The 19,174-nt window shown below is 35.6% G+C and overlaps 1 protein-coding gene across 1 annotated transcript; it reads left to right on the forward strand.

The window, feature by feature from the left end:
* The first annotated feature begins 12,206 nt into the window (after positions 1-12,206).
* On the forward strand, positions 12,207-14,512 carry CYCD3;1 (CYCLIN D3;1). Its single transcript, XM_007042436.3, has 4 exons — positions 12,207-13,035; positions 13,143-13,344; positions 13,507-13,637; positions 13,956-14,512. Exons 1-4 carry the CDS (start codon positions 12,490-12,492, stop codon positions 14,256-14,258), a joined length of 1,182 nt encoding a protein of 393 aa, XP_007042498.3. The 5' UTR covers positions 12,207-12,489; the 3' UTR covers positions 14,259-14,512.
* Positions 14,513-19,174: the final 4,662 nt, after the last annotated feature.

Here is a 19,174-nt window from a genome sequence, read left to right on the forward strand (position 1 = left end):
AATAGTATACGAGCAAGGTTCATGAAGGCTAAATATTGTGGTGGTCAAATTCCAATGCAAGTTTAAGTTAAAATTCATGATTCTCTCATATGAAAACGACTAAAGAATGGTTGTAGAATTGTTAAAGAGGAAATTTGATGGAAGATAGGAAAATGTGAACTTTTCTTTTGGCATGATTGTTGGATAAGAGTACAACCATTGGTAAACTCTTTCCTTTCTCACTTATAGTCAATGACTAAATGTCACAGTCTAATTTTCGGGCCATGATCGGCTCAAGGGCCCAATAAGCATAGTCCACTAGGCCTTAGCAAGCCTTTCTGTGTAAACCTGTACAGTAACCCATTTATTATCCATATTCCCTTTTAAGATCTATAACTCATAATGTTCAAATAATAACTTCATTGAAATCAATTCATAAAATCCAAGCTTATACTCATAATGGTATTCATCAATCATAATATACATAAATAGTTTACCAAACGATTCTTAGCAAATTACATCCAGTTTACATGTACACATTCAAAGACTCTGACCGTCAATGGAGTGACTTGTTAGTGTTTATGGGGGGTTTTTAATACGGTATTCAAGAATAGGCAAAATTGGCTTTAAAACGAGCCTTTCAAATAGACGTCTATTTTTAAGACTTATTTTGCTCCCACCACTCGGTGTGCAAAGGAGAATAACGCGAATAGTCTCAAGGATATAATGAAGCCAACGTCTAACTTTCGTATTGCACTTACGAAGAAGACCGCTAGATACACTCGAGGGTTTGCAAAGTTGTTTGGCCTTATAACCAACTTTCTGCAGCAAGTAGACGATAAGGAATTCAAAGTATCTTCAAGATGGTGGGAACTCTAGTGTTTATGTTTATAATAAAACATAACATTTTCTTGCTCTTACTCTCTACACTTTTGGTATCTTTGGTATGTTTTGGTGTTGGTGTTTTTTGTTTTTTCTAAAATGGTTGGTACCAAGCCCTTTATATAGGCTTCCAAGTGTCTCTTTTTTAAGGACACAACCTCTTCATAAAGACACATCTTTGTCTAGAAAGTATCTTTATGGTTTTTACCAACACAACTTTTAGATATAGATATAGTTCTTGTTTCAATAGTCATCTTATGAATAGATAATTATTCATCCCACAAGTTATAACCTTTGAGTTATATCTTGAAACAATAACTATTCACTTTAACTTTTGAGCAATGGTGTCTTTTCAATCATGTCTTTTAACTTTTGGATATGAACTTTCAAAAGACATAACCATTCACATGAAAACATGTCTATATCTAATAGACACATTATGTCACTTTTCATAACATAACTTTTGAGCTAATGATAGCTCTTTCATCATGTGAAATATTCTTTAATTTTGAAAATACACCAATAATCTCCCACCATTTTCAAAATTTCAAATACCAACAACTTTGGGAAACTTGTGCATAAATGAAGGTATCTTGCAGATTTGAACCTTCACTTAGTGAGTGTGGTTGGTTCTAGTCTGAATTGAGTGGTTGACCAAGCATTGAACCATCGATTCTTCATTGATTAGTTGAACCACCAAACACACACAAGCTTCCTTGCTCACATTGTATCTAGTTTTGCCAACACGCTTATGGCCATGTGTTTGCATCCATTCATGAGTGCTGTCAGAGTCAAGCCTTTAACTCCTAGAAGCAGCTGCACTTCCACTCATATAGGTAGCCCCCATCAGAAGTACCTTATAATTATAGTACTTCAACATATATATGTTATGGGTCATTAAGAACTTTTCATTCAGCCTTACCTTACACATTATGGGAACCAGACACTATACACCTTGGGATAGAAAATATACTTTAGTGCTTGCAATCACCATGTGGTAGAATGGTCAGTACCTAAGACTTGCAGGTCAGCCGCAAGCGTCGAGGTGAGCTTTCACCATTGGCGATTTAATTAATAGGCTTGAGACCCATCCCCCTTGAGGTCTTTATAACCAAGTCCTTTTTCAGACCTTTAGTAAACGGATTCGCTAAATTTTCACTAGACCTCACATAACTTATAGTGACTATACCGTCATTAATCCTTTACCTTACAATGCTGTGTCGAAGTCCAATATATCGACTATTTCCATTGTAAGCTTGATTATATGCCTTTGATACAGTTACTTCATTATCGCAACGTATCAAGATTGGTGCCATTGGCTTAGGCCACAGCGAAATTTCATAAAGTAAGTCTTTCAACCATTCCACTTCTTGGGTGGCAGATGTTAAGGCTATAAATTCAGCCGCCATGGTGGAGTCCGCTTGACAAGACTGTTTTTTAGAACCCCAAGAAACAGCACCCCCACCAAGTGTAAAAATCTATCCAGTCATGGATGTGTAATTCAGTCTATTTGAGTTTCAACTGGCATCTGTATACCTTTCTAGAACCGAAGAAAAACCTGAATAGCAGATGCCATAATTTTCTATACTCTTTAAGTACCTTAGAACTCTATGAACAACATACCAATACTGTTTACTCGAATTACTAGTAAACCAACTTAGCATCCCAACCGCAAATGTAATATCCGGCTTTGTACAGATCATTGCATACATAAGGCATCCAATCACCCTTACATATTCATTTTGTGCTATTGGCTTGTCTTAATTGGCTACTAGCCTTAGATTAGAATCATAAGGCATATTCATGGGCATACAATATGACTTTCCATACTTCATTACAATCTTTTTGATGTAATGAGATTGAAACAATGTTAGGCCACTATTGTCTCTCATTATTCTTATACCAAGAATAACATCCGCCATGCCCATATTTTTCATGTCAAAATTCTTTGATAAGAACCTTTTTGTGTTTTTCACTTGTTCCAAATCGGTACCGAATAGTAACATGTCATCCACATATAAGCAAATGATGACACCTCTACCGTTATGGAACTTACTATAGACACACTTGTCAGATTGATTGATCTTGTAGCCATTAGCTAGCACAACCTCATCCAACTTTTGATGCCATTGTTTAGGTGCTTGTTTTAATCCATACAAGGATTTTACAAGCTTACACACTTTCCTTTCTTGACCAGGAAAGATAACCCTTTGGGTTGTTCCATATACACCTCTTCATCTAAGTCACCATTTAGGAATGCTGTCTTAACATTCATTTGGTGAATTACCATCTTATATATAGATGCAAGTGTCATAAGCACTCTAATTGTAGCTATTCTTGCTACCGGTACATATGTATCAAAATAATCAACGCCTTCATTTTGTTTAAAGCCTTTTGCCACTAGTCTTGCTTTAAACTTTTTCACGGTTCCATCAACTTTTATTTTCTTTTTGAAAATCACTTACAGCCTATTGGCTTGGAACCTGGTGGAAGGTTTATCAATTTCCATGTTTTGTTTCCCATTATTGAGGCCATCTCATCTTTGTATTGCTTCTCTCTAAAAGGAAGCATCTCAAGACTTCATTGCCTCTTCATAAGTTTGAGGATCACCTTTACCTTCTACATTAAAGCAGTAAGGTAGGTATTCACATGTTTCCTCCCTTGTACCTTTTACCAAATATATGAGAAAATAGGCTCCATATGTCTTTGCTTTTCTAATTTTTTTACTCCTCCGAAGCTCGATAGTTTTCTCATAATTTTCTAAGAAACTATCACTTTTTGTTATTTGTTCCTTGGGTCTTGGAATTGAGCTAAACCTTGTTTCATCAAAGATAGCATCCTTTGATTCTATGACCGTATTTACGGAATATGAATCATTAGGCTCTATCACCATGAAACGATATGCTTTACTATGTTCAACATATCCTATGAATATGCATTCAATTTTTTTTCACCCAATTTTCTTTTCTTTGGCTCCGAAACCCTTACTATGGCTCGACATCCCTAAACTTTTAAATAATTAAGGTTCGACTTTTGTCCTTTTCATAGTTCATAAGGAGTAGTTTTACTCCTTTTATTTAGGATTCTATTTAATATATGGCAAGCCGTTAATAAAGCTTTGCCCTAAAATCTTTTTCCCAAACCCGAATTAGAAAGCAAAACATTGACCATTTCTGTAAGAACTCGATTCTTACGTTCCGCTACACCATTTTGTTCCGATGTGTATGGAGTGGTAGTTTAGTGTATAATTCCAGTGGACTCAAAATACTTGGGATCATAATATTCACTTCCTCTATCACTTCGTAAACATTTAACAAACAATTCGCAAGACAATTCAACTTCTCTTTTATAAATTCTAAATTTCTCTATTGTTTCATTTTTAACATGCAATAAGTAAACATAGCAATATCTAGAGAAGTCATCAATAAATGTTACGAAGTATTTCTTTCCACCAATAGAAATAGTACTATGCATGTCACAAACATCAGAATGCATTAATTCAAGCAATTTAGTGCTTCTTTCTACCTTAGGAAATGAACTTCTCGCGATTTTAGTGGCCATGCATGTCTTGCACATATCATTACTTTCATCAATGTTGGGTATTAATTCTAAGTTAGCCATATCATGCATTCTTCTATTGTGAACATGACCTAATCTATTATGCCATAGATTAGTTAGGATTGCTTCACTGTCATGAACATGAAACGATGCATCAATATAAGCAGAACTAGCAATACTTTTATTGACATTAAGCTTAAACATGTTTTCACAATAATATCAGCTTCCCACATATTGTCCACCTTTTGTAAAGATGAACTTATCTGCTTCAAATATTAATTTGAAGTTATACTTATTCAACAAGCCACCTGACACAAGGTTTTTTTTTTACTTCTGGTATATAAAAGACATTATTTAGTACAAGTGTCTTTCCAGAAGTAAACACAAGTTCCATGGTGCCTTTTCCTTTCACTTGTGTAGTGGAGGAATTTCCCATGTATAGCATGTTTCCATCATCAACTTCTTCCAAAGTCTTGAAGAAACTTTTGTCGTTGCATACATGATTAGTTGCACCAGTATCAATCCACCATGCTCCATAATCTTGGAGAAGATTGACCTCGAAAACCACAGCCACAAACTTGTGATTGTTCACACCTTGTGTCTTACTTTTCAAAAGTCTACATTCTGCCTTAAAGTGACCAAGTTTGTTACAATAAAAACATGGCCATTTTCTGTTCCTTTTGAACTTAAGACTTTTGTCTTTCATACCTGCGGAATGTCTTCTTTTGACCGGCTTGTTTGATGGTTTGTTTTCCATCACATAAACCTTTGAAGTCTTAAGATTCTTCTCATGAGAATCTTTTTCTTTTTCATCTTGCTACATCTTCTTGTTTCCAATAATCATCTTCTATTCGAAGATGATTACCAAGGTCCTCGAGAGACATGTCCTCCTTTTTATGTTTAAGGAATTTTTTTGTGTCACTCCATGAATGGGGAAACTTATCAATTATTGAAGAAACCACAATAGCTTCATCCATTTTAAGAACATATCGCTTAAAGCTATTGAGAATGAGTTCAAGCTCATGCAATTGCTCCATAACAAAACGATTATCAATCATTTTAAAGTTATTGAAATGACTAACCAGGAATTTCTTACTGCTTGCATCTTTTGCCATGTATTATGCTTCCAACTTGTCCCAAAGTTGCTTTGCACTAGCCTCGTTATGGTACGCATTGAACAATGCATCCCACATTCCATTAAGAATGTGTCCCATGCATATGTAGTCATCATTATCCCATTTTTACCTCAAACGAGTTCTTTCCACGGATTCTTCACCATCTTCCTCATTCGATCGTGGTGTTTCTAGAACATATGCAACCTTGAGTGTCGTGAGGAAGAAACGCATCTTTTTCTGCCATCGAATAAAGTCTCATCCATCAAAACGATCTAACTTGACAAAGTTGGTAGCCATCTCCTTAAGTGAAGCCATTTTGAATACCACGAAGATAAGTCTTAAAACTGTTGGTGTTTATGGGGGGTTTTTGATACGGTATTCAAGAATAGGAAAAATTGGCTTCAAGGTGAGCCTTTCAAATAGACGTCTATCTTTAAGACTTATTTCGCTCTCACCACTCTGTATGCAAAGGGGAATAACGTGAATAGTCTCAAGGATACAATGAAGCCAACGTTTAACTTTCGTATCGCACTTACGAAGAAGACCGCTAGATACACCTTAGGGTTTGCAAAGTTGTTGGGCCTTATAACCAACTTTCTGCAGCAAGTAGATGATAAGGAATTCAGAATATCTTTAAGATGGTGGGAACTCTAGTGTTTATGTTTGTAATAAAACACTTTCTTGCTTTTGCTCTTTACACTTTTGGTATCTTTGGTATGTTTTGGTGTTGGTGTTTTTTGTTTTTTCTAAAATGGTTGATACCAAGCCTTTTATATAGGCTTCCAAGTGTCTCTTCTTGAAGGACACAACCTTTTTGTCTAGAAAGTATCTTTATGATTTTTGCCAACACAACTTTTAGATGTAGTTATTGTTTCAATAGTCATCTTATGAATAGATAACTATTTATCCCACAAGTTATAACCTTTGAGTTATATCTTGAAACAATAACTATTCACTTTAACTTTTGAGCAATGATATCTTTTCAATCATGTCTCTTAACTTTTGGATATGAACTTCCAATAGATATAACCATTCACATGAAAACATGTCTATATCTAATAGACACATTATGTCACTTTTCGTAACATAACTTTTGAGCTAATGATAGCTTTTCCATCATGTGAAATATCCTTTAATTTTGAAAATACACCAACATGACTCTAGGCGTGGGTGCTAACAGTTAGTATCATGGTAAACCTATTGAACAATGGATAGCGAGGATCACCTCGTCTTAGGATCTAGTCACCTTTTACTCAGAAACCTAAAACATGAAGTTTAAAAATGTGAGTATAAACCTAGTAAGTGAATATAAGAAATAAACAAGCAAACAGTATAAAAAGTTTAGAAAACATGATGCACTTATTTTAAAAATAATGCAATTTAGTTTAATTTCTTGTTAAAACCCCATAATTTAGCCTTTGATTATTTAATCTTTTAATGTTGAAAAAAATCCATGATCAACCATGAAGTTGGAAGGTGAAAATTACTGTAAATATCCACACAAAATAGAAAGTTTCTTGTCGCGACGAAAATGGAATTTTGCTGCAGTGAGAATAGTGTCTGCCACACCCGAAAATTTCTCGTCGCAATGAAAATGAAATTTCGCTGCAGCGAAATACAGGGCAAGTGGAATTAAGGGGATTTTTGCTGTATTAAAATCTGTTCCTGATGCAACGAAAATCAAATTGAACACATTTGACAATAATCAATCTTTCAACATTCAATACAAGCATATATTATTTTCATAACCTTTTCTATAGCATATAAAAACATATTTATAGCATATATATACAAGCATGTATATAATCACCACCTGACCTAGTTCATGTGCACTTCGCACATCACATAGCAAGAGTTATCGTGTGCGCCCCCACATTACGCACAACTAATGCCATCATGTGCTCCCCCCACATCGCACACATGGCATATATCATCATCATCGTGTGCATCCTCACATTACTCACAACTAATGCCATCATGTGCTCCCCCCACATCGCGTACATAGGCAATCTCATCATCCACACTCCCTCACCCCATTATCACTGGCATGTGCACTCCCACACCGCACATGCACGGTCATAATTATCAACACACAACATATATATATATATATATATATATATACACACACTAACATAATACAATAGCACATGGATTCGTCACAGTCACATTTCACAACATAGAAACATTTCATCAAGGGCTTGTTCCCATGCATGTTTTTTAAGAAAAGAAAAATAAATTCTTTCATGTGATTCATTCAACACACATGCCGATATCCCAAAACATTTAAATGCAAGTTCACTCACCAGTCCTTGTTGATGCTTTGATCGATTCTAACTTCGACCAATGCTCTGAATGGAGATGTGAGATTTTGTTGGAACCTATCACATCCAATAGCATCTCAATCACCCAAATTGGCATTAATATAATTTCAAAAGCTATTTCCGAACTCAAGTTCAACTAGTTATTCCTAACGAGTTTCCAATCACCATTAAGTGGCTATTTATTTCACTACTTTAGTCACCCTAAAAATGAATAAATAACCTCAACAATAAAACACTCACAAATCCCGCTGTTAGCCATTATCAACATCTTAAAAATCAATCCTAACTTATTACTCACCTTAGGGTTTCTTTGTAGTTGAATTCTTTTTCAAAAGCTTTCAAACTATTGTAGGAAATCTCTCTCTCTCTCTCTCTCTCTCTCTCTCTCTTTAGAATGTCTAGCTAGTGAGAGAAAGTATTAAGGAAAGGCTTTTGAGGGTTCTTAAGGTGTAGAAGTGGAAGAGCATGAAACACCTTATAAAAGAATGGGCAAAAGCATGAAACTTGGACTTTCTATGAAAGATTTATAGAGGATTCAAGGTTTCTTTTCATGGAAAATGAAGAAAAACATGAAATGGAAAGAAAGAATGGGATGAAGAAAAAGGAGCTGCTGGAAGTTGCTGGAACTTAGATATTTATGCTACAAATTAATCCAAATTTCACTTAATTTACCAAAATACCCTTAATATGGTGGCTTTGTCTTCCTCCCATCCTTTTGCAACCTTTTACTCTTTTGACATTGAGACAAAGTCCATAATAGTCTAAAAATACTCAAGTTCACAAAAACATAAAAATTTAGACTCGATATGCAAAATGACCATTTTACCCCTATTATGAAAATTATCAGTGTTTCTATCTTCTTCATTTATTTTACCATCATTCATTTATTCCTTAGGCTCACTTAGACCTTAATAACATTAGAAAACTACTTCTAGGAGCTCACCATGAGAAATGACGAAATTACTCTTGATTCGTGTTATCGCGTCTACTTCTAGTTACGGGTCTATGGAGGTCGAGGTTTCACAATACGAGGGTATTGGGTGTCACACTAAAGTAAGCCCTTTTTACAATAATGATAATGGGATGTGGATAAATTTAAAGCAATTTTACCTAAATTTATGGTTAAAGATATAGTTGATATTCCCATTAAAAAATCTTGTGATGATGTAGCATATTGGGCTCTTTCTTCTAATGATGAATTTTTTACTAAGAGTGTTTAGGAGATAGTTCGGCAAAAACATATTGTAAGTAATGCTTTTAACTTAGTTTGGCATAAAAGCATTTCACTTACAATTTCATTTTTTTTTGGAGAGTTATTCATGGATAGGTACTTGTAGAAGTGCACTTACAGTTTAAGGGTTTTCAATTAGCATCAAAATACGAATGTTGTAATTTGGAGGAGACTTTGCTCCATGTTCTTTGGCAAGGCTCAATAGCATGGTAGGTTTAGGACTTCTTTACTCAAAATTTTCAAGTTTCTGTTATTCAACCATAGAACATTATGCAAGTTGTTTAGGTGTGGTATTATTTTGGTGACTATAGAAAGTAGGGACACATTAAAGTCACGCTACCTATCTTTATATGTTTTTTTTTCCTATCTTTATATGTTGATTTTTGTGGGTTGAAAAAAATGGTGCTAAGCACAGGCAACTAGGAGTCTACCCTTAACTAATTATATGACGCATTAGGAAATTGTTGATACAACTTCACAAAAAGGACTTAACAAAAAAATCACAATGGAAAGGTGATTTAGACATTGCGAAATTCTGGAATATTCACTTTTCAAATTAGCAACCAAAACCACCCTAAATATTTAGATAATTGAAGCCATGCTAGGATGAAATCAAGTTAAATGTTGATGGGAGCTCCAAGAATCAATTCCAACATGCTGCAAGTGAAGGAGTTGTGCGTGATCACAGAGGTAAGCTCATTTTCAATTTTCAGAGAATATTGGTCCTAATAACTCTTTGAAAGCCAAGCTTCTTGCTCTTCAAAGAGGATTATCTTTATGTCGAGAGTACAATTTTTCCAAATTTTGGATTGAAATGGATGCCATGGTGGTAGTGAATATGATATAGGAAAGTAGTTCAGGTTCTTATGATACTAGATATGATTTAACTTCTATTCGAAATTGTTTGAAAATTTTACCAAGCTGTAGATTTCCTTTCCAATCAAGGATATTCACATGAAGGACAAGAATGTTGATGGTAAATTAAGAAGTATTTTAAAACTAGATAAGATTAATCTATCTTATGTTAAATTTAAATAAATGTAAAAGAGTAGTACTCCTTATATATTTTTTATCTTTAGCTTTTTGTAAAAGAGTAATATTACTTATCCCATGCACTCGTAGAGTATATGTAAAGAAAGTAGTACCTCGATTAAGATTTCTTTAACTTTGGAGATAAAGTTCATGTCCTCTTCCCCAATATACTTTTTTTTTCCATTTTTAATGAAACTTTTACAAGTAGCTAGCCTTGAGAGATTTTTCCAACTTAAAAAAAACAATGTTAGATAAGTATTTTAAAACAATAGTAAATGTAAAAGAAAATTAATCATTCCAAAAACTCAAGTACATAAAAAATTAATAGTAAGTAACACATTGAGTTCATTCAAATGTACTTATATTTCATCATTACGGGATTCCCAACTACGATAAAAAAAATTCAACTATAGTAAAGTTGAAAATGTGAGCTCATGACAAGTAATATCAAAATCTATCTAACTCTTCATGAGATTCCCATGAAAAAATATCAAGATTCAAATAAATCTGGATAAAAATAGATCTCTTTACTTTACGAGTGAAAAAGTTAGTACAACAAAAACATTGTATAATTAAGTGAATAAAAATATTATGGATGAATTTTAAACTTATAAAGAAGAATATTCTTTCACTTAAATAGAAATATATTTTGAGTTGAAAGCGCGAGTTTGTGATATTTTAACCATATTAAAAAAATATTTAAAGAAATAGGAAATAATCATTAAAAAACTCAAGTACATAGAAAATGAATAGTACATAACACATTGAGTTCTCATAATTGTACCTTATCTATGTGTATTTCATCATTGCGAGATTACCAACTACAATACCAAAAAAAAAAATCAACTGTGGCAAAGATATATTGAGACATGGTAAAAAAATAAATAAATAAAATCTGAGATTACGTATTTATTTTAACTGGAGATAGATACAGGGATAGAAATGGTACAGAGTTGGAAAAAGTAGTTAAGGCCCAAATGGGAAAAGCGTGGGAATACGGCTTATTATGGGTCAGTCCTCAGGCTGTCCCTGCCGCAGACAGGACGCCATCATTTATTTTCTTAATATTATAAAGAAAGACTTCACTACGAGTCAGCCTCTTGTTCTGCTTTCTTTTTTATCGCACTATCAGAGCGTGCCTTTGACGCACCACGAAAATGGTGGGGCGTGGATGAAATGTTAAGACGAGGTCGCGTAGATTAACATGTTTTCACACACCCTTCCTCTGGGGAAGTTTGTTCTCTCTGGTGGACTAAGCGGATTGTCGTTTTGTGAATCCTCCCTCTCCCTCTCCCTCTCCTCCTCCTACAGTACATTTGCCCTTTTTTCTCCTCTTAATTTTTGTCATTATCTTTTTTAATCGGAATAAGAGACTTTCAATATACATTATAATTATAATTATTTGTCCTTCACTCTCTACATTCATCTTTTCTACTTGTACAGTAGACCATTTACCATTCTAGTCAAAATTCCATGTCTCATCCTTTAGATTTTGACACTGCATCCACTGGCGTAGTCAAAGTGCTATAAATTCTAAGTTTTGTATAATTGAACTATCATTAAATCCAGAATATTCTACTACGACGTTGTATATTCTATCAATAATCAAACACGTTTACCCTTTTTTTCTTTTATGTAATTGAAACTAGTGATCATTTACCCAAGTCTAAATTGATTTTGGCATCTTCAAGAGACATGCATGAAGCATTGTCGACTCAAAATTGTCTGACTTTAATTCAAGGTAGAATTGCCTCGTCCTGGAACATGAGTGTGACCCACAAAAGGCAGTAGAAAATATGAAATTACAATGGAAAAGCTCTAGCTCTCTCTCTCTTTCTTTCTTCCATTTGTTTTGGTTGCCACTCACCCCCAAGGATCTATGGTAAAGCAGAGTGCATCTTTATTTTGGTAGGAATAAGAAGTAGTTTTCATGGGGTCGGGCTTGGTGTGTGTGCCGTTACATTTTCTGCCCGCCAACGAAACACACCGAAAGCACCAAAAAAAGAAAAGAAAGAAAAGATTTTCCAAAACCCAAAATATATATATATATATACCCATCACACACAATACACTAGCGTACAAATATTTTATTGAAAAAACAAAAGGACAAGCGTGAAACCCATTCTGATAAAAATCAGCCTCTCTTCCTTTTTCTTTCTTCCTCTCTGCCCCTTTTTACTCTTTCTCTATGTCCATCTATAGCCATTAGCCAACTCTACACTTCTTATTAGCACTTACCCTAGGGAAAAGGCAGATAGATATAGCTGAGAGATATGGAACTCTCAACCAGCTTTTCTTTATGGATGTTTTCTTTTGTATAATGATCAGCTAGGTGGACCGAAAACCCTCTTCTTCTTACTGGAAGAAGATGGCTATACAACAACATGAACAGCAATACTCACAACAGCAACAAGAACAGAACCACCCTTCTTTCTTGCTAGATGCTCTCTACTGTGAAGAAGAGAAATGGGAAGAGGAAGAGGATGAAAATGATGTAGGTGAAGTTTTACAGCAAGAGATGAGTTCCAGGAGTTGTAATAATGCCAGAAACCCTTCTCTTTTTCCACTTTTGTTGTTGGAGCAGGATATGTTTTGGGAAGATGGTGAGCTTCTTTCACTCTTCTCTAAAGAAAAACAGCAACAGGCGGCTTATCTCAATCCCAACAATGTGGAAACTGATGAGCCTCTCGCTGTGGCTCGCCGTGAGGCTGTGGAGTGGATGCTTAAAGTCAATGCTTACTACGGATTCACCACTCTCACGGCTGTACTTTCCATTAACTATCTCGATAGGTTCCTAAGTAGATTTCATTTTCAAAGAGATAAGCCCTGGATGATCCACCTTGTGGCGGTGACTTGTCTGTCTTTGGCTGCAAAAGTTGAAGAGACACAAGTACCTCTTCTTCTAGACCTACAGGTATGTGCCTCAGAACAACAATGTTGATATATATGCTCAATTAAATTGTTTATCCTTTCTTGATTTTGAGGGTCAATAACATGTATTAATGTTCGCTTTCGTTTTAGGTTGAGGAGGCAAAATATCTTTTTGAGGCCAAAAATATTCAAAGAATGGAGCTTTTGGTTCTCTCCACCCTGAAATGGAAGATGCATCCAGTTACCCCGCTTTCATTTCTTGATCACATCATAAGGAGGCTTGGATTGAAGACTCATCTCCATTGGGAGTTTCTCAGGAGATGTGAGCGTCTCCTCCTCTGTGTAATCTCTGGTAAGCATTCCATTATTGCTCTGCCAAGTTCACTATGACATTAACTTTAGATTTTCTTCGAGAGTAGTTACCAAAGGACAAAAAAAAGAAAAGAACGAAAGAGATACCCGTTTGTGTTTTTTCTCCTCATTTGGTATTATGTTTTCTTTTGGGTGTTTGTAGATTCAAGATCTGTCCATTATCTTCCCTCTGTATTGGCCACTGCAACAATGATGCACGTTATAGGCCAAGTTGAGCCTTTCAATCCCATTGACTACCAAAACCAACTTCTCAGTGTTCTTAAAATAAGCAAGGTTTGTATTTAATCATTAATAAAGTAGTTAATTTGGGTATTCCTCATTGTTGATGTCAAAATTGTGGTTAAAAAAACATTCCATAAATAGCAAATTATTTGGACGTTATTAAATATACGAGTAGTAGTACATCATCTTTTTAATTTAGGGTGTGACTAAGGATTAACTATTAACTATAGGTACCTGATAAGACTAGTTACAATTTTATTAGAAAATGTTTTTTAAGTTAATGCATTATCTCTTCATATGCAAGAATAGACTACATTAATTATACAATACATCTTTAATTTAATGTATTGTCCCACTGCTTTGCAACAGGAAAGAGTAAATGACTGTTGCAAGCTCATTCTTGATCTATCAACAAGACCCCAAAACAATGCATATAGCAGTAATCCTCATCCTCACAAGAGGAAGCTGGAGATGGTTCCGAGCAGCCCCAGCGGTGTGATTGATGCTGCGTTTAGCAGCGATTGCTCAAACGATTCTTGGGCTGCGGGGTCGTCAGGCTCAGTCTCCTCATCACCAGAGCCACCCTTTAAGAAGAGCAGAGCCCAAGAACAAGGAATGCGTTTGCCATCACTCAACCGATTCTTCGTAGACATCGTTGGCAGCCCTTCTTAATCTTTCTGTGTCCAAAAAAGATCTATTATTTATTATGCTTATGTCCCTTTTTTGGTTCAAGAAATCAAGTATTTTTAAGTTCCGAAGAGAAAAAAAAGAAAAAGAAAAAAAATCTGCTTTGCCTTCCCATCTCTACGATTCCAAGAATGCCCCGAGTCTTATTGCAAAGTTAAGGAAGGGGGGGTGGGGTGGGGGGTGGGGGGTGGCACAGAGAGTTGTTGAGACGGGTGGCAAACTAGACATAGGGAGAAAAATGGATTAGGGGAAAGAAAAAAGGGGCGCATTGAAGAATGTATGCAGTCTGCTTCTCTGTGTTTGAATGTCTTTGGCATTTGGCACCTCTATTTTTCAATCTGCAAGTGTCTTTTCAAAGCATTACTTTTATATAAACATTTATATTTTAATATTTTTACTCTTATCACCATATAAAAATAAATTCAGAGCACAATTTTGTTTTATCTGTGATGATTTATTTATTTATTTATTTCTGTCAAACTCTCCTCTCTCTCTCTCTCTCTCTCTCTCTCTCTCTCTCATTAGCTTGAGAGACCCATGTAGCCACGAATGACCGGCACATTCGTTTTATCTTATAATATTTAAATGCGCTAGTGTGTTTGGTTATGGAAGAAAAAACCGGAGAAGAAGGTTTTGTTTGTTTGTATGCATGCATGTGAGGGGAGAGAGAGGGTGTCGGCCAGTGGGGTTTTGGGGTTTGGTTTTTAGGGAGAGAGACTTTTGCATTGGGAGGTTTGACCTCGTTGCAAGAGCTAGAGGTGACCATCACCCCTCCCTCTCTCTCTCTCTCTCTCAAATCTCAAAAACCTAATCCTGGCCCTTGGCCCAGCAAGAAAACAACGCACCCTCTCTTGCTCTTGGATTTTCCACACTTTTCTCTTGTCCATTAGCCTAGTCAAGAAGCAATGCAAATAAATGTAAGATCGTGTCCCCAGTTCCCCTCTCCACGCGCCTTACTTGGAGCGTGAGTGGGGCTGCTCAAGAAACTTGAGTGGGATTGCGTAGGGTTGGAATGAATAAGAAATGCAAGCGCACGCGCTTATGTAAGAAAATGTAAATAGCAAAGTAGTAAAGGAAAGGACAGGCAAAAGAATGCTCACAAAATGCTTTTACCAATCCGAGTCTATACTTAAAAAACAAAATGGGATGTTTCCTCCTTAACTTTATTTGATGGAATCTGCCCTTTTTGTATCCTTACTTAATCAGATTAGACTAACTCCCATTTAACCCACCATTATCCTTTCCACCCTTAAAACCAAAAGGTACTACTACTTCCCCCTATTGGTATTTCCCCTTACCATAAAGTTCTCAATATTCTTCTTCTTCTTCTTCTTCTTCCCCACCCCACCCCCTTTCCTTTTTGCTAATTTGAGCACAATGAATCTGAGCGCATTTTAGTGGGGATTCTCCAATTCAGCATGCCTCAAATCTTTATACTCCTTGCAATTCTTTTTCCTTTATATATTTATTTTTGTTTAAAAAAGAAAAAATAGATATAGTATCTAATTTCTTTTACTTTTTCCACGTGTTGGAAGGTAATATTTAAGGCTTCTTTTCAAGCCGTTTTGAGTCTCTATAAAAATAGAGCATGCTTATCCACTTTTTGATTGGAAAAATGGTTGCTCTCTCTCTCTGTCTCTCTGTGTTGATCAATCCAGCCACTTCTTTTTTCTTAAATTATCTGAAAATGGAATGCTTACTTCGATTAATATATGTGAATATATATCCTCTATAAAGCACCATGTGGGATGGTGTCGGCATTAAATGCATAATAATAATCTTAACACCATTGTAAAAAAGTTCAAAGATGATTTTGAGTACGAAGAGTAATTCTAGTATTTGCTCAAATTAGTCCTTTGTCCCATTCCATATGATAAAAACGTAAATTGGTAATGGTTTATCGGTTTAGCTATTAACATTGAAATTTCAATCCTATATAAAATCATAATATTGTGATTGAAACCATCTTACAAGGAACGCCAATCTAACTAAAAAAGGGAGAAAAATCTTGGTCATGATAATAAAGATTTGAAAAGAAAATGATTGAACAAAGAAGAGAGTTATGGAAAACTAAGTTGAGGGTGTAGGTTCGGAGGCACCCACCCATATAAAAAGGTAAAAGAGATAAAAGGGGAATTTTGAATTTGGGGGACAAAATCTTTGATATTGTGAGAGATTGTCTTTGGGGTCCTTTTTTCTTGTTCTCTACTTTAAGGTTGGTAGAGCGTAGATTGTAGTAGATGCGTGCAAGTGCTCATGATTCATGAGAGAGAGGAATGTGTTGTGTTTTCAAAGGGAAACAGCTTGCTCCCAAGAACCAAAAGATCATGAGGTCAGTGTGTCCCCACACCAATAATTGTAGAATAATATGATCATGGCTGGGGGGAGCTTTTAGGCTTTAGCTCGCTCATCTTAAACAAACTTTTGACCTGGTCTCTCTCTCCCTATCTCTCTCACTTTTCCTTCTTATTGCTTCATTAATTTAGGCCTACACTTAGTAGTATTAAATAACTTGGACTAAATTTTGGACCAAAACCCTCCTCATGTAGTTTCCAATTTCTTTTTGGGTTTTTGCCCTTCTACCATATTTACTTTTTCTTGCTTACAGCTGTAAAGTTTAAAGGACAACAAAAGAGATGACCATAGAGGCTTGTGGGTCCTTGTCCCAGCCATGGGTTGTTTCCTTTCTTTTCTTCTTTCCTTTGCGTTTTTTGGGACAGAAAATGGAAATAACATGGCAAGATGTAGAAGCAGCAGTAAAAAATAAAAATAGATGGGGTTACTTTTATATAGCTTCTTCCATCTATAGCACTTGGCAATCTATGGTCCTTTTGACTGAAACCACTACCAAAATGTTATGATCCCAACCTTCCAATAATGTTTTCAACAAACATGAAATTCAACGTGAGTCATGGGAATCAACCTTTCTTGACTGACTTATTTGTTTGCTTTCTGTAAGACTTGTAACTCTCACCTATGACTTTAAACCTGGTAAATTTTTGTTCAGATTTAGCATGTAGGGTGCAAAAGTTAATTACAGTCTCATGTTGTTAGTTTTGAAGAGACTATTATGGAAGATCAAAATGAGTTTTCTTCTTTATCAAGAAAGTTGAATAATCCTTGCTCTTGCTTAATGTCAAGTTCTGCTGCAAAGTAACATGCAGAGAAGAAATATATGTTTTTTCTGCCAGGGAATGGCAAACTCTGACCTTAATCTAAAAGTCTACCAAGTAGTGAACAAACATGTAGATTATGTCTCCAACACTTAAGAAGTATATATATATATATATATATATATATATATATATATATATATATATATATATATATATATATATATATATATATATAAAGGGATAAGAGTTTTAAAATACATGGCCCTGGGGAGATATTGGCAAGGTATACTGATCGGGAAGTGAGTATACCAACCAATATTTGGTGTTTTTGCTGATACGGTTGTCTTTTGTATTTGGGCTGAGGGAAACCGATTTCTTCCCTTCGCATTCCAATGAAATCCCAGTTTAACTTTCAAAAAAAAAAATACATGGCCCTGGGGACCAGAGGGGAGTCCTCAAGAGCAAAAATGCAGCTTAGCACTGTTGCCATGGCCCTCAAAAGAAAATCAGAAATGGAGGCCCCAAACTACTGTCGACTTGCCTTGCGTTGCACATCTATTACGTGAACCAAATAATTGCGCCAAGTCCTTCTGGTTTCATCCCTTCTGTTAAATAGTTAATGTGGACGCTACACCCAATCGGCATCCAATGTTATGGCCAGTGGTCACTATCACCATGAAATGCCAAAATCGTAAACCAGGTCGCCCCGAAGGCCATGTAACCCTATCTTCAATTTGTACAAAGTTTGCTTCATTATTGCGGGGGACATCTAATATTACCCCTTTTTTTTTTTTACAGTTGGGAAATTAGAATTATTAATCCAAGTCCTCGCTAAGAGAAGGGTAAATTATCTAATGGATGTTTCAATCATTAGAGGTAATGAATAAGAATGCATGAGGGATAACCTGACATATTTTGTACTTCACAAAATTTTTACTGATATCTTTATAATGTTGAGAAGTGGGGATTTTACTGCCACGAATTGTAATTTGACCTCAAAGCAGATAAAGTTTGGGGCTACGTTTTTTCACCTTTTTAAACCTGATTGATTACATCTCTTCTTAATACAGTCCAAGAACACTCTGCGCAATAGGACATTGCATCACTCATAAAAGCTGAGCAACAGCTCATCGGTGAACTTGACTTGTCTGATTAGTAAACAAGCCTAGCTAACATACTAAATGAACTGACGCAACTTGTTTCAATGACCACTCTGTTGGTTACCCAGCTTAGGACAGCCATGTCGTGAGAATAATGCAAACTCCATTAAACCTTGAACAAAAAGATCTCTAAGAGGGGACCTTATTCAATGAAACCTTCAATGAGGTCGAAAAGGTATTATACACATACAAAAGAAAATTCATATTTAGAAAGCTATATATCAATGGAGAACTGAGAAGCAGAGGCCAGGCACTTTAGAAAAACAAAAAACAGAAAAGAAAAATGAAGAGGTGGAGACAAGCAGCATTCAATGTAGAAATAATGGTAATGGTTTATGGATGGGTGGTCCTTGGATGGCAAACACAAAGAGGTGATGCTTCTCTTATTTACACTCTTTTCCCTTCTTCTTAAAAGAGGTAAAATTTATTGCTATGCCATGTAGAGTTGCCTTTTGGGCCTCAAGAGTCCCTTTACATGGTCAGAGAAAAGGACAACTGGAGTTTTTGATGTCTTCCAGGGTCAGCCACGTACCAAAAACTTTGAAACTTGGCTGTCCCCCAGCAAGCATGTTTGCTTCTCAGACAAAGATTCGAGTATCTTTTGGCAGGCTAAGGGTGACCCAAC

This window comes from Theobroma cacao, chromosome 2 (genome assembly GCF_053813885.1).
Source record: "Theobroma cacao isolate CCN51 chromosome 2, ASM5381388v1, whole genome shotgun sequence".
Lineage (NCBI taxonomy): Eukaryota > Viridiplantae > Streptophyta > Magnoliopsida > Malvales > Malvaceae > Theobroma > Theobroma cacao.